General features: G+C 34.3%; 1 protein-coding gene across 2 annotated transcripts in view; it reads right to left on the bottom strand.

Moving 5' to 3' along the window:
* CSMD1 (CUB and Sushi multiple domains 1) overlaps positions 1-26,637 on the bottom strand; it is a 1,108,435-nt gene that overhangs the window by 280,926 nt on the left and 800,872 nt on the right. For both annotated transcript variants that reach the window (XM_033053649.1, XM_033053650.1), the window contains exons 11-12: positions 24,636-24,739; positions 19,194-19,306 (exon numbers count right to left, since the gene is read on the bottom strand). In XM_033053649.1, the coding sequence (XP_032909540.1) occupies positions 19,194-19,306; positions 24,636-24,739 (217 nt within the window). The remainder of the gene's footprint in view (positions 1-19,193; positions 19,307-24,635; positions 24,740-26,637) is intronic.

Genomic DNA, 26,637 nt, shown 5'->3' with positions numbered 1-26,637 from the left:
AAAATACACAGTTTAAATTAAATTCTTACTGTGGTTGTGTTTTCATTCACACTATCTAATATTCTAGTTAGTTGATTAATGAATCATCTAATCATTAAATCTGAATCCGGATACAACCTGAAGAGTATAAATAACAATCTCACACATCAATAATTCTGATGTATAAATACAATTTATATTAAATACAGTAATTTCACGAATACAAGCCGCACTGAGTATAAGCCGCATCGCCGAGTGTTGGCAAACATTTTGTTCTTTGCCCATAAATAAGCCGCACCTGAGTATAAGCTGCTCTGTTGTTCGCAGGGAGGACCTGCGTGTAACAAAGTTGCCAAATAATAACAGAATTGCGGCAGGGCGGGGTTTACTGTCTCGGCTCGGCTGTGCGGGCTCGGGGCTGTTGACGGGGCTGGGTGGCCCAGCTCGGCGCTGCCGCTCGGTGGGGCTGCTCGGGGCCGGCCACCGCTGCCGCTGGGCTAGCTCACCCCGGCCCGGCGCTGCCCTGTGGTGGCAGGGGGGGCACAGAGCCCGCCAGCACCTGCGGCAGTGGTGAGAGGCGGGGATGGAGCCACCCTGCTCCTGCAGCGATGGCACGCGGGGACGGGAGCCCCCCGAGCCACGGGGCCACCAGGAGAGAGCCACTGCCTCCCCCTGAGCCACGGGGCCAGCAGGAGAGAGCCCCTGCCTCCCCCCGAGCCGCAGGGGGAAGCAGGAGGGAGTTTCCCTGCCTTCCCCACCCCCTGTGCTGCCTGCATGGAGCAGCTCCACCCATCGAGCAACAGAGTAACCAATTTGTAACAACCGCGTAAATGCCGGGTTTTACTGGCAGGTGCTCGACTTTGCAGTTTGCGCTGACTCGGTTTGCACTCCCGGCGTTGAAAATGTCAGAAAATTATTCACATATTGGCCGCTCCTGAGTATAAGCCACATTTCCGGTATGGGAGCAAAATTTTGGTCAAAACGATGTGGCTTGTATTCGTGAAATTACTGTACAAGTTTTTAACACATGTGAGTTGATCAAAAATCAAAATTAACTTCAGGTTTTTATCAGAAAGTGGACGTCAATAGCTCTAAAACTGAAACTAATTATTTGACAATATTTTATAATTATCATCTTAGTTATAGTTACAGATTAAGGGAAGCTGTGAACTGGCACAGGTATACATTTACACAAAAAAGAAAAAAAAAAAAGCCAAAAAAAAAAACTAGTTTAGCGTTTAACTCAGAGAGGTCACAGAAATTCATGTTCCACATATGAGAAAAGAGATAATTATTTATTTTATTTCTCTTATTCCTCATACCTCCCTTGTTAACAGTCATAGTACCTAATGTAGTTTAAAAACACAAAGGAGAAACTCTTATATAAAGGGGAAACTCTTATACAAACAAAAGCTTATAAAAGGAGAAGGGATATAAAGATGCCCAGAATTGCAGAAGAAGACATAAGTAAAGGAATAATAATACAAACATGATTCCTGCAATGGAAAATAGGAACTATTACTGAAAAAGAAAATGGTAAATCAAAATTAATAGCAAAAAACCATTTCAGATAGCACATAATTGGACTGCAAAAGTGGCTCTTAATGCCAAAATGAGATTTGCCTACCACTAAAAAGAGGATGGCCTTACATGAAGATCACAATTTTGTCATTATGCCAGTAAATTTCTTCAAAGAAATTTAACAGTGCAATTTATTATCAATCTCCAAATATAGAAAGAGGCCTCCTTCACAGATCATATAGTTCCCATCAGCATTTTAAGAGACTCTCACATTTTCTCTGAAATGTTTTGTCCTTGCACTTATCAAAAGACCACAGATCATATCCAGTAGATTAATTTTTGCAGCTTCCACCTTCTGTATCAGTATTAAAAATCCAAACACAACTTTAGAATTAGATCGATGAAAAAACAACAACTTTCCTAGGAAGTCGATTTAAGCTAACAGTTCACTATCACAGTATATGGTGGTTTGCTGGTAATAGTAACATCATATTGCATCATATCTTATAAAAAACCTTGAAAGCAATAAAATGATAAAGCAGAAAACAAACTTTGCAATACATTCTTTAATATTTATTGTGTACTTAAATATGTTATTACAGAATGCAGTAAAATAAAATATTGGTTTGTTTACAATCAATTTGACATGTCCAGGGGTAAATGAAGATCAAATTGGAACAGAAATGAGGAAAAAGCTTTCTTTGTTACTTCTTACAGAAAAATGTATGCTACCTACTAACCGAGGACATTAAAGTCATTACCAAAATTTGTAGAAAAATAAATCTGGGGAAACAAAAACAAAACATTTTTTATGAGTTTGCAGGCACAGGGATAGTTTCTGATTTGACTAGAATTCCAGGAACAGAAGCTCTCACATTCTAGATAATTCTATGAAATTCTAAGCTATTGAAAATGTTAAGAATTACTGGGAAAGGAACAGTGAACAAAACAGAGAATGGCCTTCTGTTGTCTCACAAAAACGTGCAAAAAATGTTGAGTTTTACATGTAGTACTGCTCTTTCATTAAAAAAAAAACCAAAAAAAACCCCAAAAACATTAGAAGTAGGGGACCAAAACAGAAGATCAAAATTACTGAGGAAATTAAATAGACAATAGAATAGATTACTGGAGGATGAAATACATGTGTTCAAGAAGTTGTTGGACAAATACATGGAAGAAAATCTTATTGAGACACAAATTATTTGAGGTATGCATCACTGGAAGCAGAGAATACACTCTGTTTCTTGATTTATCACTGTATGATTCACCACCTCTTCCCTAAACACCTATTATTGTCAAGTACCAATATGCTTTTGATGTCACTGTAGAATTTTATTCTAATGTCTTGTGATAAGGAACATGATATTGTTCAAATTATAGCGTTCATCTCGCTTTACAACTAGGAAGAGTAGGGCTGGTCAGCACAGAGGACCGTGCAGTGACCTGAAGAAGAAGTTATCACTAAGTTATCCTGTGGAAAGAAACTTAGAATGTACAGTAGTTTCACGAATACAAGCTGCACGGATTATAAGCCACACTTCCGGTGCCTCGACAATGTTGCTGTCTTTGTCAATAGATAAGCCGCACCCCGAATATTAGCCGCACTTTCGTTCGTCGCGAGAATCCGTGCGCAGCTTTCACAAATTGGCTAATTAGTAACAGGATCGCTGCATAGCGGGCTTTACTGGCTCGGGGCGGGGCCAGGCAGGCTCGGCCCGCTCATGGTTGCTGATGGGGCAGCGCCACGGCTCGGCGGGGCTGGCCGGGTGGTGCTGCCGCCGCCACCGGGCTCGCTGGCCCCCCTCTCCCGTCAGCACCGCCCCGCGCCGCGTTCGCTCGCCCTGCCGGTAGGGCTGCCGCCGGGCTCGCTGGCCACCCTGCGCCGCATTCGCTAGCCCTGCCGGCGGGCTGCCACCGCCGCTGCCAGGCTCGCCGGTCACCCCGCGCCGCGTTCGCTCACCCGGCCGGCGGGCTGCCCCCGCCGCCGCCAGGCTCGCCGGTCACCCTGCGCCGCGTTTGCTCGCCCGGCCGGCAGGCTGCCGCCGCCGCTGCCGGGCTCGCCGGTCACCCCGCGTCGCGTTCGCTTGCCCGGCCGGTGGGCTGCCGCCGCCGCCAGGCTCGCCGGCCGCCCCCTCCCGTCTGCACCGCCGCCGCGTTTCCTCGCCCTGGCTGGCACTGCAGGCCCCCGCACCGCCGGGCTCCCCCACGCTGCTGGCCCCGATTCTGCTGGGCTTCCCCCGCTGCCAGGCAGCCCCACCTGTCAGCCTTCCTGCTTCTGCCATGCTCCCCTGCACTGCTAGCCCCAGTTCTCCCGGGCTCCCCCGCCCTGCTGGCCCGGGCTCTGCCGCCCCCCTGCCCCGCCCTGCTGGCTCAGGCTCTGCCGCCCGCCCCCCACACTGCTGGCCCCGCCTCTGCCAGGCTTTCCCACCTCTGCCGGGGCCGGCCGGGCTCCAACTTGGCTTGGGGCTGCCGCGGGCTCTCACTTCCGTGTTGGCAGCTTTTAGAATTTTGTTAATGTATTAGCAGCCCCGGAATATTGGCCGCACTTCCGGGTTTCCACCAAAATTTTGGTCAAATTGGTGCGGCTTGTATTCGTGAAATTACTGTAATGGAAAATAGGAAGTACAGGAAAAAGGAAGTGCAGCTGCCTCAGAAATTATCAGAATAATGTACGGGTGAATATCTTGTAAAGGCAAACCATGGAAGGAGGCAGAAGGAAACAACAAAATATGTAGAATTAAATTGTCATTAACATAAAGAGATAGAGAAATAGCTAGCAGGAAAGGATAATGAAGAACGCTTTCTCTTATCTAGATAAAAAACATCAAAATAAAATTAAGAGAAGGGCAAGATAGGAAGAGAACAACTTAAGGACCATTTAGAAAATGCAGACACATTCAAGTGAACAGGGCCTAATTAAATTCATTACTTTAACTGAAGCAGTCAATGAACTATTAGCAATTATCTTCAAGAACTTGTGGAGAACAAGGGAGAACTCACATGACTGAGCAAGGTCACATGTATTAACTATCTCAAAAACTGTAGAGAGAGGAACCAAGGAATTAAACAAATGCCTGTGTATCTAATTCATACCCTCAAACTGGGAAAATTATATGCTTTATCTTCCTGTATAGCGGAATATCCTTAAACATCTTTACTTAAAATTATCTCAAGTCCTGACAAGAAAGACATAGTAGCTGTCTAGTAAGAAAATCAGTTATTACCATTAAATCATTTGTAAAAGGATTGCAAAGACCACAACTGATCCTAAGCAAAGTGATGGAACTGCCAAAATAAAACACTATTTCTAAAGGGTTAAAAGACAAAAATATAATTGCCAGTAGTTAACATGGTTTTATGGAAAATTGGCCATGTCTTATAAACAATATGTTTTTCAGATTATAAACTCAGATGACACAATATTTTGGACTTCTTTCAACTACTTAAATTAGTGACACATGGCATTCTAATTAAGGATCAGCATAATAGAAAATTAATTTAGCACACATTAAATGGATTGCAATTAGATAATTATAGTATTTCAAAGCAAAAATGTGAATAAAGAATTATCATTATACCATAGATTTTCTTCAATAAGCTTAACATATACTTTGTTTTAGCCAAATCTTAACAGTTTGTTGCAGAAATATTACAGAAAAATAGGTAAACAACACTGGCAAACTATTTTCAAGATGCTTTAACCTGACGTATATTATAGATGCACGTCTTCTCAAGCACGTGTACATACACACCCACGTAAGCACTGCTTTTTCTCACACTCTTAAAATCAATGCCTATGGCAGCTGAGAATTTTGTAAAATAAAATTTATATTAGATGGGAGAACCTTATTTTCCCTGTGTGTCAACTTCTGTACTTTACAGTGGGTGTGCCTCTGCTTTAAAGACCAGGATTGATAAGTACAGTTTCATAAAACAAAATGAAATATTAAAATAATGTGTGGATTTGCTGAAGCTTCAACTCAGTATTTTTCTAATGCAGGCTGCAGAAGCTGTAAATGCTCAAATGAAAAATGTTTGCCTTGGAAGCAACTGAATGCACCAATATTAGTACAGTATGGACATCCAAATAATTTTCCTTTATTATATTTGAATAAAGAAGCAAGAAGGGTGAAGTATTGCTCCAAAAATATTCTTCTGAAGTTAAAAAAGAGAGAAAGAGAAAATGCCTTTAGGCGTCGCACTCCCTACATTCTGCCCTTGTGGGACAAATCCTGCCCTCTGGTGTTGGACTCAGTCCCACATCTTTAAAAACGTTTTTGTCAATGCACAATTTCTCAAGATCTCAAAATTTCTTTCTTTGATTATCTTTGACAACTTATTGCATGGGCACTCTTTCCATCTAGAGAAAAGTTTGTTTTGTTCTTATTTATATCTTTTATGTTTCCTATTTTTTTTTTTTTCCCAGTGCCTTCATCCCTGTTTCCTCCTGTCCCTTTGGTGACCCAAGAGCTCTGAAGGACAAGTTGGATTATGATGGGGATTTAACAGTGTTGGTCTCTGGATATTGTTTGTCTGTAGAGGTTAACTGCACATACCTGAAACCCCAGCAAACTGCTACACTGAAATCCTGTGTCTGTTACTATACAACAAAGCTTAACTATGGCCTTCATAGAGTAACCAGGATGGAATTAAAATCTGTTCATTGAAACAACAACAACAATTGATTTTTTAAAAGTGTTTGGCAAGTACAATATTGTATTGTTTTGCTGTTTGGGTGTTTTGTTGGTTTTTTTTGTTTTGTTTTGTTTTTTTCAAATTGCATGGGTGGTGGGGAGGGGAATTTAAATTTATGTTTATGTTGTTCCTATCAGGTACATGTTCTGGTGAAAGCACATCAGCAGAGAAGCAAATAGATCAGGCATAGTCAGATTAGTGTATATACTTTCAGTCGTGGCAGATTAAAAGACAACCCAAATAAATAGGTTGCACCCACTTTTCTTGAACATATTGTGAGTGGATATTTAAAAAGTAAACCAATTGAATGAATGGAAATTAAGAAAAAAATAAAAATTGGGTTTTTTTTTACATCCAATTCTTGCTAATATCTGTTAATATTCCTCCTCTTTTCTCTGCATATTAATTTTACCAAAATAGCACAGGAGAAACCTCTGTGGTTCTGTGCATGGTTCCAAGCAGCTGATTAGATTTTGAACCAAACTCAATATGATAATATTTGGAAACACAGTCCAGCAAAGTTCAGTTGCAAGCTGAATAAGCTTGAGAATGATACTCACCAGATTTAGTAAGCTTTTCTATAGCATGCTAATACAACAAGAGAAAAATTAACAGACCCAAGTTTTTTTGTCATGTTCTCTAAAAAGGTGACTGTATAAAAACATTTAAAAGTTTCAGAGGTCATATAGACATTAGAAAACTGAAAGCAACAACAAATGTTAAGACCCTGGAATTGTCAAAGATAGATTGAAATGTGGTGAGTACTGCAGAGGTTTATATCTTCTGACTTTATCTTTCCTTTTTTTTTTTTCCTTTGAGTATTTAAAGTCTTAGCTCTGCAAGGAAGGCTATGCAAGTGCACACATGCTAATATCACTCCAGCATTGAAACAAATGAAAGTATTTTCACTACCTGATAGAAATGGTCCTAATTTTTATTCTTTCAAATTACTGTAAAAACACATGAACAGGCATATCTGGACATAAAGATTGCAAACGGTTTACATATATATTTACTAGGACTCATGCTTAATTTATTTTTTATATTACAACTGATACTGTTAGAGTATCTGCAAAACATTCACTGCTTTCTTTTGTGTTCTACTTGCAATGATTTTGTTTTAAAGCAAATTGTACTCTGCTTTCTAAAAGTTCTTTCAGCATCATGCTATTCTTTGGAGACTGCAAGGAAAAATAAAGGCCCTTTATAACACTACTAATATCAAGCCTACAAATGAATTGTAAAGGAAATGGTCTTCTGAAACCTTTCCATGAGGGGTGCATTATGCCCTACTGAAGAAAGGCCTGACCATGGCTATGCTACCCTGGAAAGGTCAGAGCAGAGGTGAAGGTACAAGGCAGTAGCAAACTGTCTTTTATTGACAGTCAGTGCTTTGTATTGTTTCACCTGCACATATATTCCATTTAATGCAGTTCATTACTTCTTCCACATAAAAACCTTCACTCTACAGTCTTATATAAGTGGTGTTTTGAGAACACCAAGACTCCATATTTTAGATGATCCATTTTCTAGTAATGTTATTAGTTCTTCATGATTAGAATAAAATTGAGTTTTCAGAAGTATTCATATGCGAACAGAGCATGCAAACACACTCAATTCTAAGATATCATCACAGCTTTTTGCTAACCTAATTCAGCAATTCTCACATATAACAAACAGCCTGAATTGATTTTTTTTTAATACGCTGACATATATGCCCAACAAAGAAATCAAATGCACAAAGTCTGAAATTTGTTCTTGATAATGTTTTAGATTAGGAAGTATGTTTTTCTCAAATTTCACAGCAACTTAAAAATAAGCCATTATTTCATCTGAATAACAACCCTCCTTTAATCTAAATTGCTAATAAAAGGAGTGAGCAATAAAAAAAAGGCTGCTCTGAAGGATATGCTGACTTTGCAGCAACTGGAGGTGTTGGTATGTCACATCAATTTCAGTCAAAGTGTAAAAATTATGACTGTTTATGAGCTGAATAGATAAATCATGCAGTGGATGAAAGGACTTGGGAAAGATAAAAAGTACTGAAGAATTTTGTAGAACTCTTTAGTGAAATAAATGTTCTTTCTGATAGACAACTGCCTATCAGAATAAAAATCTTCAACTGTTGCTTAATATTTCCCACAGATCTCTCTTTAGTCCCAACTACCAGTATAGCATTTTTAATAATATTTGAGATATAATTTTCTATATGAAATCATGTACTTAGTAATCAACAGTGACATTTAAGAAATTCAATAAATACTATAATGAAGGCATGAATGATGCAGAAACTGTTTAATGACTCAAACCTGACCATTTTTTGTCTTTTCGTGGTGTTAGTTACTGAAAGAGAAGCATACCAATAAGCACCAAAATCCTAAAAACTGCAATTTACTTTAATGAGACGATGATAGAAATATAGCCTAGCTTAAAAAGATAGAAAAATGCATAGGAACAAGAAATTCTAGGTCTTTTTCAAATCTCAATAACAGCAAAAATGAACCTACTATATAAAAATATGAAGTGGGTTGTGTAGAATTCTAGTACAGCATTTCTAAGACACCAGTTTTACTAAATAAATTTATACACTATACTAGAAATTTGCAGTGATGGAGGTGCTTTACAGTGGACAATATTCAGGACTCCAAGGATTTGGATGAAATTCAGTGCAGGTGAAGATTTGTATGGAGAACACTGCTGTCATGCACCAGCAGTCTGATGACAAAGCACTGGGTAGGCATCTTTAGATATCCTGGTCTGCCTATGAAGGCATCTCTGATCCCCCTCCCCTAAACCTCAGGGGCTGGCATCTTGGCCATGGAAGGACTGTCCCACCAGGTCAGGTCACTCGAAGGAAACATGGAGAGTCTCTCCTTCCTTGCCCCTGCTGGGCTTAACCACAACATGTACACACAAACACTTCTTCCTAACTAGAAAAAGAACACAACTGTGGTCACTAAAGGCACATAAAAGGACGTGCAAAACTACTCACTCGGGTGTGCCATTGTCCTCAGATCACTGTGATTTAATCCTCCTCAGAGGATTTGTATTCTGTTTTCAAAGAAGATTACGTTTCAGTTATGAAAGGTCAAACTGTCACTGAAAGAGAATACTTGCATAGGAATTTAAGGTAGATTACTCACCTAAATTTTTACTTTAAATTTATTACACCTTCTTAATTTTAACACTTATGAGCACCTCCTTGCACATATAACAGACATTTTCAGAAAAAAAAAGGTAGCTCCTATCTCCAGGGTTTTATCACTGTTTCTCATGAAAAGAACATCAGCTTTTATAGCTGGGTTGCCTTAAAAACCAGAATATGGTCTTTATATATAATAATAGTAAATATGAGATTAGCTGTATGATTTTAAAAGTTTATGTAAAACTTACTGAATTAATTCTGTGATATATAATGTATTCAAATACACATACAAGAAAATCACAATATGAAAAATTTTGGATTAATTTTGAGGGGAGAGATTCAGATTCTTTGAAATTATTCTGTGAAATACATTTTCTATATCTATAAATACATATGTATTTTTAAATGGCTACTATAAAGTCTTGATTGGAAGCAGGATTTTGAGTATAGTGTCTTAGGATCATTTTATCTTCAGCTTGTAATAAGAATATATAATTTTTTTAATCAAGTTACCTTGTGTTTTATGACAAAAAGAACGATTAGTCTGCTAACGTCATGAACAGACACGCATAAAAAATCCTTTGAGAGTCAGTCTGACTCAAAAATTTATTTTTTTGGTTCCAGATAAATATTTGTTTTAAGAAAAATTGCAATAATATTGCATTTTGCCTTAGAGGAGCAAATTATATATTTATCTAAATTATTAAATCAATGCTTACTTTAAAGTCTATTGACTTCAGGGATAACATAATTTCTCACAGCTCATTCATACTTTTTTAGATATACTTTAAAAAATGATCCGTATTAGAACTTTTGGACTTGGCAATGTTAAGTTAACTATTTGACTCAATGATCTTAAGTGTCTTTTTCAACCTAAATGTTTCTATGACACTTTCAGTACAGTCCAATGTGTGTCAGTTATCATATCATTTAATCAACTCTTTCACTACTGCTCGAAAAAGATTGGTTACTGAAAGTAACATAGAAATGGAAACAAAGTTTAAACGAAGTGTCACCACTGGTGAGACAACATGAACAGCTGATTTATTACTTAGCTTAATTTTTGAGTGAGTGTCATGCATCAAATGCCTTCAAAACTAAGGGGGAGTATAGTTCTCCTGGTTTAAACCTTGTAGCAAAAAAAATAAAAAAGCAGCAAACTGGCAGAAAATTAAAATGCTCTATAAGAAATATTCTTATTCAAAAGAAAAATCATAACATGCTATCTTTTGCTGTCTAGCTATGATGCACCTTTCTATCCGACCATCATTTACAGGAGCTATATAAATGAAAAGAAGATGCTTAAGAATTCCAAACAATCTCAATTGTAGATATTAACAGGAAATTCTGAGTATGTCATTTATGAATTAAATAAGCCAAATTACTAAAAGGGAATTATTTTGGCCTAAGGAGTGAAAGAACTATCTTCTTAGGTAATGTCAGTAGACAGCTGAGTTCATGGTGCATACATTGTGGTGTTTGCTATGTTAAAAAAGAAATACAGAACGTTTTAACTGGCAAAACACCTACTTCTGTTTACCTAAAATTATTAAATTGTTGATCAAACTTTCCAACTGAGTTGTATCTGCTAAGAAGCAAAGATTAGGATTTATGTTTCAAACACTTATATTTAGTCCAGTTGCATTTCTTGTTTGTTTTCAGCAGAAGGAAAAATGGACAAAGAATGGCCTGTCAGAAGTAAAAAAATAAAGTCTCCAAAAGATCAGTTATTTTTACCTAATTCTCACAAATATGTTAAAAAACTAAATTTTTAAAATGCCAGTTTTATTTTCACAATTTGTTCCTCGTCTTTGAAAAAAAAAAAATCATCAAATATCAAAAATATTTTTTAAAAACCATGGTAAACCTTAATTAAAAGTTTAAAATCTGGAAATAACATTTATGTTAAAGTAAACATACTGAACAATGAACACAGATAAAAAAGTATAAAACCTCAATCAATAAAAATATCTGTGCTTTTTCCTGCACAGAATGTGTTTAATTATCATGAGAAACTACTTTCCTGACAAGTTTGACTAATGGAATGATCTTCACTGGCTGAGCTAAAACATGACAATTCTTACTTATTCAGAGACAACATGTTATTGTTTAAATGTTTAATAATTTTATGAAGAGAAGCAAACAAGGGGTTTAAACTTAACCTATTAAATCAATCGCTGAAAAGTTATAAATGCAAGTATTTGTCACAGTCAGACACAGCTGCAGTCTGGATGGCAGCTTCCCAGCTCCAGTCATGTCATAGAACTAAGAAAAAAATACATGTGCTGTGTATTGGCTGTACCTAATCAAATTGCAAATGTGGAAAGTTCTAAGAGTCTTGGGGTTTTTTGGGTTTTTTCACTTTTTAAATTCTGAAGTTTAAGTAATGGACACATTAATATATTCCCTAATTCCTTTAACATGCATGTTCTTATCCAGCATATTGACAATGTCCATGATTAGGATGACAGAATGCATTGCATTAAAGGCTATATCAAAAGAGGCTAATACGTTGTCAGACATCATAACTGAACAAATACATGTCAATCCCTTTAAGCTGTCTGAGTACCAGACATTGATTGTATTTCTGTAGAGTAGAGTTGAGCACAATGATATAATGATCTGAAAAATGCTCTAATAAAATTAGGACATAAGAAACAGAGTTACACAATTAATATAAAAATTAAAAAGGAAAAATCATTTACTTAACAAATTTGTACTCCATCTGGTAATTTTTGTTTTACTATTTTGTTAATTTAGGAGGGAGAAGAGTTATAGGGTACTGCATGCTCATTACTTTTTATTCTCTTCACTAAGCTTCCATTTGGGACTGTTTAATAAAGGATTGTGGCAAAGATAGAAATTTGGTCTTATCCACTAGAGACTGCTAATATATAATTATACAAAAAACCTGATAAATTAAAGCATATCGCTGTTACATTATGTTCCTCAAGCTTATTTTCTAGATGAAAAGTGTGTCCTGTTTACCACCCCAAACATTATACAAAACTCAGGCAAACACATTCTGCACTACTAAAATTTTATTTGAAACTGTGCAATAATTATCAGTAACTAAGTGTGCGTCTTTTCATTCTATTAGTAATCTACTGGTGGTACTATTTATTTCTTGAAAGAAAATTCAAGTGTGCTGAAACTGAGAAATGCCTCTTCTAGGCATATCTGAATAATATACTCTAAAAAGGTCAGACAAAAATATAGGAAAGCTTTTGAAAATGATAATACACTGTGGCAGAAATTAAGTGACTGACATTTGCCTATTCAAAAAACTAACCTTTCCTGTGTAGCAGTAGAAACAGATTAATTCATACAATATTATGAGGTAACTCTCTGACAGTTCTCCATAGAACTAGGTTGCTTTAATAAATAAAAATATTCACATGAAACATATTTATTGCCTATTCTTCAAAAGCCCGTGCTTGGATAATGTTCTGAATTATAATACATACAAGCATAATACAAGAAGAAAACTTAATATACATGAAATGCATGAAAGAGAGAAACGCTTAAAGCAAAAGAAACTCAAAATTTTCCCTAAATGACATATATCTGTTTTCTTTCCAAGCATTACACTGTATATAATGATTTCCCTGTGTGCATGTCCAATTGTGAGAGTCCTAGGAAGTCAGTCTTAATTTCATTTATTTTACAAGCACAGGTTTTATTAAACATCCAAGCAGTAAAAAAGTTTTATATCAATATTGGTAGCGTAATAACATTTATAGCATCTTTTTGTAAAAAACTGCACTGATTTAGGGTTTACTAATATTTTACATGGTTATATAAAGTAATTGTATGCAAAAAGATAACTGATATTTATCTCAGAAACTGAAATATCTTTTGGAAAGTTTTTTTCTACTAGTCTCAAGAAGAAAGATGAATCTTCTTACAAACAATCATAATGAAGACCTTAAAGTTTAACTGTTCAGTTGAGTATCAATACAAATAAATGTTGTAAGCCTGACATTTTCAGCTGCTTGCAAGAACTGATATACTTCCTGACATCTTCTAGAATTCTTAATAACTTTAAATTATATAAAATTCTAGAATTATATCACTGAGTCACCAGATTTATTTTATAACACTGTTATAAACTAAAGGATAAGCTAGTGAAATAACTTAATTACTTTGTATCACCATGTAAAGTCAGGAATAAAAAATGAGTTCTAAACAGGCTGTAGAACAGATATTGTTATACTGGTTATCAAGAAGACTGGAAGTCAAAAGATTAAATACTTTTTTTCAGAATGACAGGATTATAGGGTTCAATGGGAGAAAAATCTCGAGCATAATAAAATTATAAAGCATTCACACCTAAAACTTCAAGCTGTCATGTACTTTTATGTCAGTGTGATACAACCAATAGGATCACAAGCAAGGAAGCAGCCTAATGATCAGCTGGCTGCATTATTCACCTTGGATACTGACAGCCATAAATCACCTATTTTTGGATGTGGCACACCCATAAAATGAGTGGAACAAGCCAAACTGAGGCACATATTCACCTCCTCAGTCCTTTTTTTGGGTGCAACTGCAACCTAACATCAGTGTTTGATATTTCTACAAAGCCTACTGTCACAGTAACATGCTGCATTATCCTGACCTGGATATGCATGGCAATGACTGTACCTAATTTATCCACTGAACAGGTAAATGCATGCTTGAATCAATATTAAGATGTGGCATAAACCAAATCTTTCTGTTGATTCAAAGCTGTCTAAATACTACATGTGCTGGACAAATTTGGGCATGGGTGGTCACTTGCGGTCAAAACAAAATAGAAATACAGGTCAAGAAGAAAACTAACTTCAAAAAAAAATTATTAATAAAAAATTACTTTAATTACAAATCCTTTACCTATTGTATGTAAAAAAAGTCCTTGCTTTAGGCCATGACCAGCAACAAACTGGAAAAAAAGCATGCTTGTCAAAGTATATTCTTAGCATATCAACATGCTTTATTGGTGTTACCAGACCATCCCGTAACCTCAAGGTGGTGGTGTGATATAGTTTTCATCAGTTTGTGGTGTTATATTTATTTGTTTGTATGTCATGTTGTTCTTTATATATATGTGGTGCTATTAAAAAGAATAGTTGAGAGTCATTGCATGGCAGGACAGAAAATGGCAGGCTAGAGATTTAAAAAAAAAAAAAAAAAATCAGATTTTTTAAAATTAATTCAAAATAAGTACTTTTGGTGAAACTAAACCTATTTAACCATCATGGTCAAAAGATGCCAGGCACTGTTCTAACGCATACTTAAAATTTCTTCAGACTGAAGTACCTTCAACAAGAGAGAGCAGCAACAACCCTCATCAAGATTGCCATTCAGCATCTTTATGGTATTCTTCCAAGAAGTTACATAATAGGATTTCGGATGTGTCCCTTAGAGGGATGTATCTATTTCTCCCTATGGAGAAAATACACTGAGGTCTTTCATAACAGTCCTAAATACCCAGGTAAAAAGAAAATTTATATTAGAAACTTAAGTAAAACTTACAAGTCCATTTTTATAATTTCTTAAAGTTTTAAACAGCTCTGTTGCTGAAACTCTGAAAACTGTCTTAACAGCTTGTATACTGTATTTTATTTTTCTGCACGTTTCCTTCTTTTTCTTTTTTTTTTTTTGAAAATTTTGATTTTAAAGCAACACTGTATAGTGCTGTGTACACACTGAGAAATATTAGTGGGTTTTATTTTGAAGCATCAGCTGTGAAAAACAAAGCAATTTTGTTTAATTTATGAAGACTAGTGGAGGGACACCTGGTAATCTTGGTTTCAATAAGGAAAACTGGCATAGATGATAATTGGATAAGATTTCAGTTTAGATCCTTTGAAACACTTAGGTGTGGTATTACAATATTTCTCTTTCAAGGACAATATTACAATATTATTCTTCAAGGACAGAACAATTTAAATTTCTGGACTTTTCACAGAAAATATGCTTTCAGAGGACTCTTTTTGAAAGAGTCTTTTTGAAAGGTATTAAACCATTTGGTTGAGATATCTGGAATCTATAACAGGGAACAAAGGACTTTCAAATACAGTGCATAAAAAAGGTTTTTTTGAAAAAAATAATGGTAGGTTCAGATAATTCTTCAGCTTTTTTGCATTTTTTTTTAGTATCGGTTGAGAGCCTTCTATTTTAGTAATAATAATAATAATGTGGTTCTAATATGGTTTAGAAAGTTCATTATCAGTTAAGGGTTGCTGGTAGCATCATGCATTTTACTTATTAATTACATAGAGGTAATGCTTAAATTATTTTTGTCTTTATAATCCATAACATTGAGTATGACTGGCAGAAAAATATCAATACACCTCTTGTATTTGCTAACACAGTATCTGTTTGTCAGTTTCCTGGAGTCAAAAACCTAATGTCAACACTTGTTTTACCATCTAGGTTTCCATAGGTCACCTTCTAGTATCCAAAACCGTCCAGGACCTACTCAACAGGACTCTTGTCTGAAATCTTTCTTGCGGCTCAGAATTTTGGACAACTGCATTCTATAGTATGAGAAACATGATTAATAAGGCAGACTACAAAAACTGTAATAGTGAGATTATAGAGAACCCTACATCTTTCTGATGTTTCATGTTTTTGAAGGTGAGCCAAAGAAGAGGAAAAAGAACATGGGAACACTTGCCTTGCTCCTAATCCCTTAATCAAATTGTAAATAGGATTAAATTTACTATTCATATATAAAATCTGTTATGTGTATCAGTTCATTTACAGGCATCATTTCATGGCATTTTTACGTGGACATGTTAATAATGTAAGATAGGTGGACCTCATCATTAATGTTCTTTCTTTATAATTAAAGTGAGATGAAGTTAATTAAAGTAATAATTTTCTACAGACTATGATGCTATTTAAGTAGTAATAGGGGGAAAAAATTACTCTAATAGATACAAAGTTAAAATTTGTTTGGTGAGCTGTAAAATATTGCCCAAGAGGATAAGAAATCATAATCTATTCCTGAGCAGAACTCACAATGTTTTGGGAAAAAAGATTCAAATAATCCTTCACTTTATCTCTACAGAACACATATAAGACATTAAAGACTGCAGATTACCTTCTACATAGCTAATTGCAATCACAAAGACAGTGTTTGTGAGGTTACATGTCACAATCTATTAACTTTCTCACAATTAAAATGAGATTCTCTTTTTATATAGGTTCTTTAACTGCTAAACAAGGGGAAGAAGATTTATTCAGGCATCTTGTAAAGCTTAAACTTTACACATAGCCCAAAGCAGGAAATATATTGAGTGCAGATGGTTAAAAGTTTCATCAACAATAAAAGACAAGAAAATTCTAATAAAACTAATGAGAACATTGAAATGAAAGAGAGAAAAAAAGCGATCATTCACCTTTATCTTAAAACATTTACTATAATTTTGAACTTGCGAATATTTCACACTTTAGAATTCTGAAACTGACTTGCAAAACTAAAAAAAATGCAGAATAACCCATAACTGGTTGAAAAACAAGACTGAAAGTCAAAATCCAACTGTCAAATGACAATACACTTCATCAAAGAAATGCTACTGCTACTGTAAAATGCACATTGTATACTTCAGGTGTTTGTAGAAAGTCCCCATAAGTAAGAGGTTGAACTCTATAAATAAATTATCATTAGATAAATACGGAAATGACAATAGATGAATTTACATCAGAAATACCAGAAAAAAATTATAGCACAAAAATAAATAAATAATAAGTAAATAAATAAGCCCGATACATATAATTTAAATTTTTGAACTTTTTCATAGTTTTATGAGAAGCTATAGCTCCTAATTTTGATTTGAGGAAAAAGCGTAAAGTGTCAGATAACTTGTGCCAACATTCTCTCTCCACGATATTATCACCATTTCCTCTGAATGTATTTCACAAATGGATTTTTAAAGACAATATATTTTCTAAATAAACACAGACCCTAGAAATGACACAAGTACAAAAGATAAAACTATGACAGAAGGGAAAAAAGGGGTAACACTAATTTAGATAAACATTATGTGATTATACTCATGCAATAAAACTTATCTGTGCTGGGTAACTGTATGCTTTAAGATACCTTAATATCTTACCCATAGGAGGGCTACAGGCCTGCATCTGCTTTTTCATTCACAGCTCTTGTACATCACACCTAAGCAATTGAGAAAGTGTTTCAAGAGCCCCCATAATTTTCCTTCTTTTCACATGGTTATTTTCATGGCCACGGACCTACGTATCTCAGCAGTGCTGCTATGGAGGATTCTCTTGGGAAGTGATTGCCACACGCATGAGAATCACCATCTCTTTCTCCTCTTTTTTGCATTTTTTTTTATTTCAGTTAAAGCAAACCAAAACATGGTGCATAAAAGAAGTAGATAATAATAGTAATTTAAAAATTCAAATATTATCTAGCAATATGGGCACACAGAAACTGAAACTATGACAGTTAAACAGTTTATCTGATTAGCATATTCCAGCCAGCACCATGAGTGGGAATAACAAATAGTGAGCTTGAGTGAGTCCCTAAGAAATACAGTGTTAGGAAAAAGAATGGTGGCAGTGTAACACTAATCACTACTATCATCGCCACCTACCTCAAAGAAAAATATTGGTATGGAGAAGTAACACCATGCTTCCTGGCTGACCATTGGGGAATATTACTCCTTCCTGTTCCATTCAATGTTCACAATATGTTACAGTCACAGACCCTGCTTCTAAAAACCTGGTCAGGCAAGCCTTAATGTGCTTAGTGAAAGAAAAGAATAGCTTTCTAAACTTGAGGTTAACATCTCCATAAATTTTCACTCTTTATTTTGCCTGTTTAGGTATTGAAACAGTAAGGTACCTAGAAATGAAGTGAAACACTTAGGGCATTCAGTTTATGGACAATGTTTAAGGAGCATTCCCACTCTTCTAATTCAGTTAATTTCAGTTACTGAACTGTGAATAGTCTCTCAAGGTTTTGCAGCATGTTTTGTACAAAATTAATTGACAAGATTATTATCAAACCATTTTCATCGTATGTGCCCATAAGGTACTATTGAAAATAGTATCAAGTGTTTTCCCTTATCCTTAAGGTGAACTAATTAACATGGAAATTAACAGAAAATTATACCAGATGTTAATAACAAAGAGCTCTTTCAAACAACAAAGAGCTGCACGTCTATACAACCTATTGAAATGGAAAAAATCAACACATACATGTATACTAAGAGATATCAGGTATTTTTTAATACAATTAATCAACTTCAGAATTTCACACAGTCAAAAAAAAAAAAAAGACATTTATATTGCAATGGTTCTTATTTCTTTGAGACAGAAGCAACACAAATGAGGCTAGGGTAACTTGGATCATTTTTCTTAAGTTAAATTTCCACAATTCTATACATCTTAATTTCCACAATAGCATGCAATATATCTGTTCTGTTGCTTCCATTACATACTAATTTTGTCTTTGGTCTATGAAAATTCTCAGTGAGGCATGAAAATAAGTTTTATAAGTACCCCAATAAAGTCTTAGAATATTAATAATATTTTTCAAATAGTATCCAATATGACACAGGTTAGCAGAATTTAAGACCTTTCAAATATATTAGAAATTTGTAGCTTCTATTGACCTCCCAGTAGAAAGTATTAGAGCAAAAACTTTCATTTTTACTTGCAAATATTTATAGTTATTTCGTAGGTATTTGCAAATCCATGTCTTCATCAACCATTATTTGACAACAGAGACAGTATTAAAACTCTAAGTTTGTAAAAGGACTAAATGCCTATTTGAAATTTGTTGGGGTATAATGAAGTAACAACATAAGTTTAAAATAGTTAATTTAGCTCATACCTTGATAAACAGCTTTGAATCCTGGTGAGCCAATGCTGTCATCAGATTGTAAATGAAGCCACATCTGATTGCTCATGCTCACAATAAGATCAGGAACACTAGATCCAGTGAGTCTGTATGTAGGATAAATGACAAAGTCATTTGTAGATGTGTAAATTACTACTACTACGATGACTACTACTACTATCACCACCACTACTACAAAACACAGGCTTTTACACTATTCACATACTGTTCTAATCAGTTGGTTTTTTAAATAAAATTAACTATTCTACATGAAATAAACAATGTGAAGTAATGAAAAAAATTTTGAATGACTGCATTCAACAATGATTAAACACTTCTAATAAAGCTGTTCTAAAGCTGTACTAATTACTACTGAATGTAGCACCTGGAACTTCTGCTACAATGTCTGAGTTTGCTTTAATATGGTCTATAATATTTTTGGTTATATGACCTGCTAGTAAGTAATTAATTATTATGATACTATTAATGCAGAAATTGAAGAAAACAAATCCATTATAGCTCAGCATATGCAAACACACAAACAGTGTTTAGCTTGGATAAGTAAGAAAATCAAGAAGCAGCGATAAATAGCTAGGTTGTTCAGTGTGACCTCTGTAAGAATGAGACTCAAGTAACTGCTTAGTCTGAAAACTAGCTGCTTACCAAATTAATTTGGAACTGTACAGGTTCAAAGAAATGCTAGGTATTGTCAGAATATTCATGCTGAATATTCTCTTGCTGATAAAATAATGAATGTGGATAAAGTTGGGACATTCACTTATACTAATAATGCAGACAGCTTAGGAAAGGAAGATACCTCATCAGATAAGTTAGTAACATAAACAAAAGTATTTTAGGAGATGCCTGCAGAAATACATATAAAAAGAAAGAAAATTATTGTATATACATTGTCCCAGTCCGTAATAATCTCAAGATAAGGTCATCTTCACTTCAAGAACAAAGACTTGCAGATCAGCCATTCAGCCAGTTTGGCTGCTGCTAACGTCATTTCATGAACTGAGTTCATCACCACGTGAAGGAAATTAAAAATGTTGAGGTAAACTTAAGCTGAGCTTCTCACTAGTCTGAACAGACCACAGGTCAGAAAAGGCAACTCTAAGAGAAAGAATCTTTTTGCAACATTTGGATCTGTGTTAGTTATCCACAAGAAGCCAGATCCAAGCAACAGAGAATGGTCTGCAGGACCAGAAATACTGTTTTTTACCAGTTATGAAAGAGTAGGTTCTTTTCCAAGCCCCCAGTAAATTTCCAAATTTTGTATGAATAGAAGAAAAGGATAAAGGTTTACTAAAATGTATTTTACTACCGTGGATATTTCTACTATGTACTGAAAAAGCTGAGCACATAAGCAATCATTAATGTACAGTTTCTTCTTTGTATTGGAGGAAAAAACAACTAAGAATTTTCTGTACAGTAAATAGTTAAAAGATTCATGTTTTAAGGGAATCATTTAAAAAAATCAGCTTTAATGTAAGTGCTGCAGGAAAAACTCAAAACTCTAAAGCAATGTGTTAGTTTAATACACAAGAATTTAAAAAAAGAAAAGAGGACATTGCAGGAAATACTCTGACTGATATTATTTCGAAAGAGTAGTCACTATTTCTAGCCAAACTCTGTTAAATATAAGAAATAATTGCTTTCAAAATTTTCTAACCTAAGCATATTTACATTACTATTAAGAAAGTTGTATTCCAGAGCTAAACATGTCAACCTACATATTCCATGAAGACTACTAAATTTTCCAACAAGTAAGGATACAGATGAAGCAATTGTTAAAAAACATAAAACTCATGTGAATATCCCCCTTTTAATTAATTAAACTATTGATGATTAGATGTAGGTTTACTATTAGATTAGGTTTAATATAAATATTAAAATCAAATATTTTAATAAATGAAAACCCAACAGATCTCTAATTAATATGCTACCTAAACTCTCAAATAAATGTGTAAAATTTATTTGAAATCATTTGCTCTTCATCAAGGTATATTGGGTTTTGTATGATCTCAGTGCTATCTTTCATGAATTTAAAACACTTTTTCTAATTATTTTCCCAATTTTGTCAAAAAAAAAAAAAAAAAAAGAATGATGGGGAGTCTACACTTTATTGTTTTCCTCTATTTTAAACATCAAGATTCCTTCATATTCCACTCAAGCTGTAGTGCTATTTTGTGCTAACTTTGAGGTTACGCAGAAAATTGCCAATGGATGAGAGTTTGGTCATTATGGAAAGCTTGTGCTAGGACAGATCATTTACATAGCATGATTCTCAACTCCCTCAATCTTCTTCCCATAAAGTATTTAATGGTCCCCTATTTACTGACATGCCTTTAGACAGTTCCAATGTTCATATGATGATTGGCTTATAAAAGTCCTGGCACGACTGAGCTCATAAAATTTGAGTTTGTTTACAATATAATGTTTGCTTACATTGTTGAAATTTACAATAAAGCACCCAATAAAGAGGTAGCTACTACCTTGAGGACTTTAGCACCTGAGAATTGGAACATTTTGCATGGGGCTGAGGCTTATATGTTGAGACATGAAAATTTTCTACCAAGCTGAAAGATTCAAATTATTAGAATTAGATTTGACTTTAGAAACATATTTATTTTAGTTTGTCATGTTCAAACTAAATCATAAAAGCCAGAAAGTTTTAGAATCAAAGAGGTGACATTCTACAGTGACACTCTGCAGAGTTTCTGAAGAAATTCTGGCATTTTGTCTGCCAACAGAAGATTTCTAGAGAGTAAGAAAAGCTGTATTATTTCTTTAAGATACCTTGAAAAATTCAGAAATTAAATCTAGCCAGAAAGGTCTTCTCAGTAAGCACCTTCATTCTCCTGGGATGAATAAGAAACTGCAAGGTGCAGCTCAAAGCTCATTAAATGTAACAGATGTTATTACAGCCAACTAATAAAAAAATTGATAAGAAAATCACTCTGACATTTAGTTATGAACTTTTTCATGATAATATACTTTTCAAGTAGACCTAGTGTTTTATGAAGGATGTTACACTGCAGTTACAGAAGACCCTTCTGAAAAGCAAGTGAAATGACACACATCTCTGATGCTGTTAGAATATAACATATTTTATAATGCATGATACAATCCAGTGTTTAATAACTTTAAGAATACTGTCACAATAGAAATTCAGATGCATTACTAATTATCATAAGACTATAGTTTTGTCTTTGGACCTTCCTGCATTCCAGTGTATTTCAATTATTAATAATTTCATTTCTCAAATGATTTTCAGAGTATTGCCTATTTTGCAACCTAAAAGGCAGATAAATTTACTTGCAAAGGTTTAGGTTTCAGCAAACATACAATTTACAGTAAGGGAGGAAGAACCAACTCTGTACCATGGTCCTACGTGATGAGCTGTGGTGTAACAGGGATGAAGCAGTTGCTATTTTAGTCAAAAAATATACTGAAGAAATGGTTAGGAATAAAGTGTGTCTCTAGTGAGACCATTGTACTAGTTCTAGAAATGCCAGTGATGGATTTAGAAGTGGATGTCCACTACAGAATTTTAAAAGTTATTAAATTGAAAAAAATATATAGAAGGGGATGTTTTTTATGGAGTGTTGCTTATTAAATAACAATTATAATGAGCAAACAATATTTTGGATTTATTTTTGTTTTTGGCATAGTCATGGAATATAGATGTGGACTATGTAGTCACAGGTTAAATGATTTCAAATGAAAAGGTAAAAAATAAATGACGCAATTTTTAATTTTGACATAGTTTTAGCAAATTTTGACATATGAAGTATGCACAGTGTGGAAAACAGAATTAACAGTTTTGGGATAGCAAATTTATTGCATAAAGACTTGACTCTTAAGGAGTTTGGCAATCCCTATGAGCAAAAATGTATCCCAATTCAAAAAGAAAGAAAATGCAAACCCTTTTGTCACAATTACAAGTAGTTAAATCAACATCACCAGGAGGACCGTTGCATTATAAAACTGGTCTGCAAAATACAAGAAAAAATAAATGTAGGTGTGGAAATTCATTTCCAGTTCATGTTTTTCTTGTTAGTATAACATGTACGCTCTCAAAACAGGGTGGTTTGGGGTTTTTTTGCTTTTATTTTTGTCTTTTTTTCTTTTTCAGATATGTAGAATGTAGGATTCAATTTGCTTAGTACCAGCTACTTGGTATTTCAACCCAAGAAACACAAGCATTGAGCAAATAATTCCATAATTTTCCATCATACCTTTTAAGACAAATTAAACTAGGAGTTTTCTAAGAACGTTGATATGACAGTTCAGAAATTAGCAATTAATAAATTTATATATTTGTAAACCAGTACGTACAATGCAACTATGGTCCTCAGATTTGTCCCTGCAAAAATATTCTAGTTTATTTAAAATAAAATTGTGTGGGTGTAAGAGCACTCATTTGCTATAATTAAGTAAAGGAAACATGGCAATTACTTATATGGATTAAAATTCCCTTAAAATATAAATTTACAATGGATTCTTTTTATCAAATGTGTTCAATACTGTCTTTATCTGACAGATTTTTATGGTATGCCATGTAATGTTATTATGACATAAATGCTGCTATCTTCTCTTATTTAGTTATTGATAGTTTATCAAATCTGTAATTTTGTTTTGTTTTTGTAACCAGTACTCATGTGAAAACTTAACCCTCTAAAAGCTATAGCCAAAATATCTTGTTAACAAGTTCTCATTATGCAGTAAGAAAACATCAGCATATGCAACAAAAATGAGATGGTCAAGGTAGATGAGATTAATTAATCTGTACAGGGTTCTATCATTTCCATTAGTCGAGACAATACTGAAGAGCTGTATATTAAGAGTAGCTATCTAGTCAGGAATTTTCTTTCAAATTTATCTAAATTCCAACACTGTCAATAGATGACATTATATTCTATCATGTTATTCCATAAAGAATGTTTAAATTTACTGAAAAGTGGACTATGTCCTTTTATTTTATACACAAAATTTTATACACAGATCCAGTTTTGAATATTCAAATTTTGAAATCAATGTCTTTTTTTGTTTTTTATAAAAGTTGTATTTTTTGTTCACTGAAATCCAAGCATTTTATTTTTTTATTCCTTTAATTGCTTGTAAATATAATTACAGTTATACAGGTAGTTCTTGTTTGTTAAAAAAAGCCCCCCCACCTTTTATTTTTTAATTTAAAAAATTCAATGTGCAGGTTTTAGTCCCTAATGTTAAAGTCTATAAAGATGTTACTAAGGATTTGGAGTCAATTTTGTAATGAACAATCTTCTTTGACAGTACTTGAATTTTAAGCTAATATTAATTATCAAATTCCATACATTAAAATTGCAAAATTAAGTAGATATATCCTGGCCTGGAAGAAACAACATGACAGGAAATTTCCAAGGAAAATTTTTGAAGTTGTGTACTTACACATACAGCACTGTTCTGGTATCACCAACTTTCCCAGCATCTCCAACAGTAAGAGTATCATAGCCTCTTTCCAGTTCAAACTCTTCAAAAGCAAGCTTTATGACCTATTAAAATTAAATAACTCAGTTACTTCAAAACATTCCCACGTGTTATCTTATCTGTTCCATTCTTGTATTACTGCCTACTGTAAATCAAATAATGAGGCAATAGTTACTCCAATTTAGTCTTTTACTTTTGAAAGATACCTAGAAAGATCACAAGTGCAGAAACTTCTATGTTTTCTAATACTCAGGAGCAAGTCACTGCCATAATGCTTTGGAAGCATCACATGCTAAGATGCAAAGATGCCAGTCACCACTAATGTGATTTATTGACATAAAAAAAAATATTTTTTCTTATTTTTTTTACTGTAGTAGCTATATGAAAATTGTAAAGCTAGTATTGGAAGTATATGAAAACATTCTTTTCTATTGAATTATACAATAACAAGGCAGAGCATATGAACTACCAATTCATAAAAAGATGGAGGAGGCTGGTTCATAGAAATTCAAAAGCACAAATTTCCTTGCATAAATTACTAACATTAAATTGTGATTCCACACAATGTCTAGAAATAAATTGCCAAGAAAATTGCACAGAATTATTTGAAAAGTTATTTACAAAACTGTAATTTTTTAAGACAAAATAAAGTATGAAAATGGACTTAGTTTCATATAAAAGAACAATTCTAAGGCTAGTAATTTTAGAGTTCAGTATTGACAAGTAGTTGCAGACGATATATATGTACACATATATCAGAACATTGCACCTTTTTGTAATTTGGTACAAAGGTTTCTGCAGACAACTTGACACAAAAGTGCAGTGAATCATTGATTTTCCACAAAATTATTCATTTTATACTAACTTTAGGAGATATCCCTGGGTAAACATCAGTAAGTGCATGTAACAGTTAATTTTTATTCTATTTTGTGGATAGAAAGAACATTTGGGTCAGATTTGATCTTTCAGAATAAGCCTTTTTATGCTGCTTTTTTGGAAGAAACACATGAAAAAACTGTGCTTTTCATCCACTTAAGTTTATTGCCATGTGATCATCAAGACAATTCATCTTGATCAAATTTTAGCCCTGTAAAAAAAGCATCATCCAAGCTAAGGTAGTTGTTTAAACTTTCTCAGTATTAAAAAAGAAAGTCAGCCCACCTCATTTTTGTGTTGAAATTGGAACAGCACAATGGACCTGCAGAGAGGAACTTACACCACTGGAGAAGGTGATCTTTACATTGCGCTATGTTGTTTTTGTTTGTAAGAAAAGCCTACAAGCAGACAAAATCCACAGCCTTTCCCTCATCCACTATGGGGGTCACCTAAAAGGTTGGATCTGCCTTTCCTAAAGCAGTGCTGGCTGGGTCTCCTGCCTCAATGCCATGTCTGCTTGTAACAATAATCATAAGAAATTCAGGTAATATGCTTCAGATAAAAACAATATATATTTCCATCTTCTCTTAATGTATCTTCTAGTATTCCTAGATTATATCAGTGATTAACATGCAAAATTTCCCTAGTATCAAGACTTATAAAGCAAAAATGAAGCAAAAAATACATTCAAGCACAAAAAGAGAGTTCTTCCTGGTAATAAAAATAACGACAAGACTTTTAATCCAATTATTATTTCATATGGAGGAGGAAACCTGATAGAATAATGCTATGAAAATATATGGTGATGTATTATTTAAATAATACATTTGGTTAGACTCACAAATTCTTTTACACAACAATTTAAAAACAAATACGAACGTTCACCTTTAATACTAAAATAAGTTAGAAAAAAAGAGTAATCAGATATAAAGCATAAATAAAAGTTTTAAGCTTCTGGCTAAGCATATAGGAAATGTGACAAGAAACATTACTTTATGGGACAAACATTGTGAAGATATATTACAAACTATTACACAAAATCTTGTTATCTTCATTTTCATGATAATTGTTATTCTATGCTAACATG

The sequence above is a fragment of the Catharus ustulatus genome, chromosome 3, assembly GCF_009819885.2.
Source record: "Catharus ustulatus isolate bCatUst1 chromosome 3, bCatUst1.pri.v2, whole genome shotgun sequence".
NCBI classification, from domain to species: Eukaryota; Metazoa; Chordata; class Aves; order Passeriformes; family Turdidae; genus Catharus; species Catharus ustulatus.
This window is presented reverse-complemented; position numbering and strand designations above follow the sequence as displayed.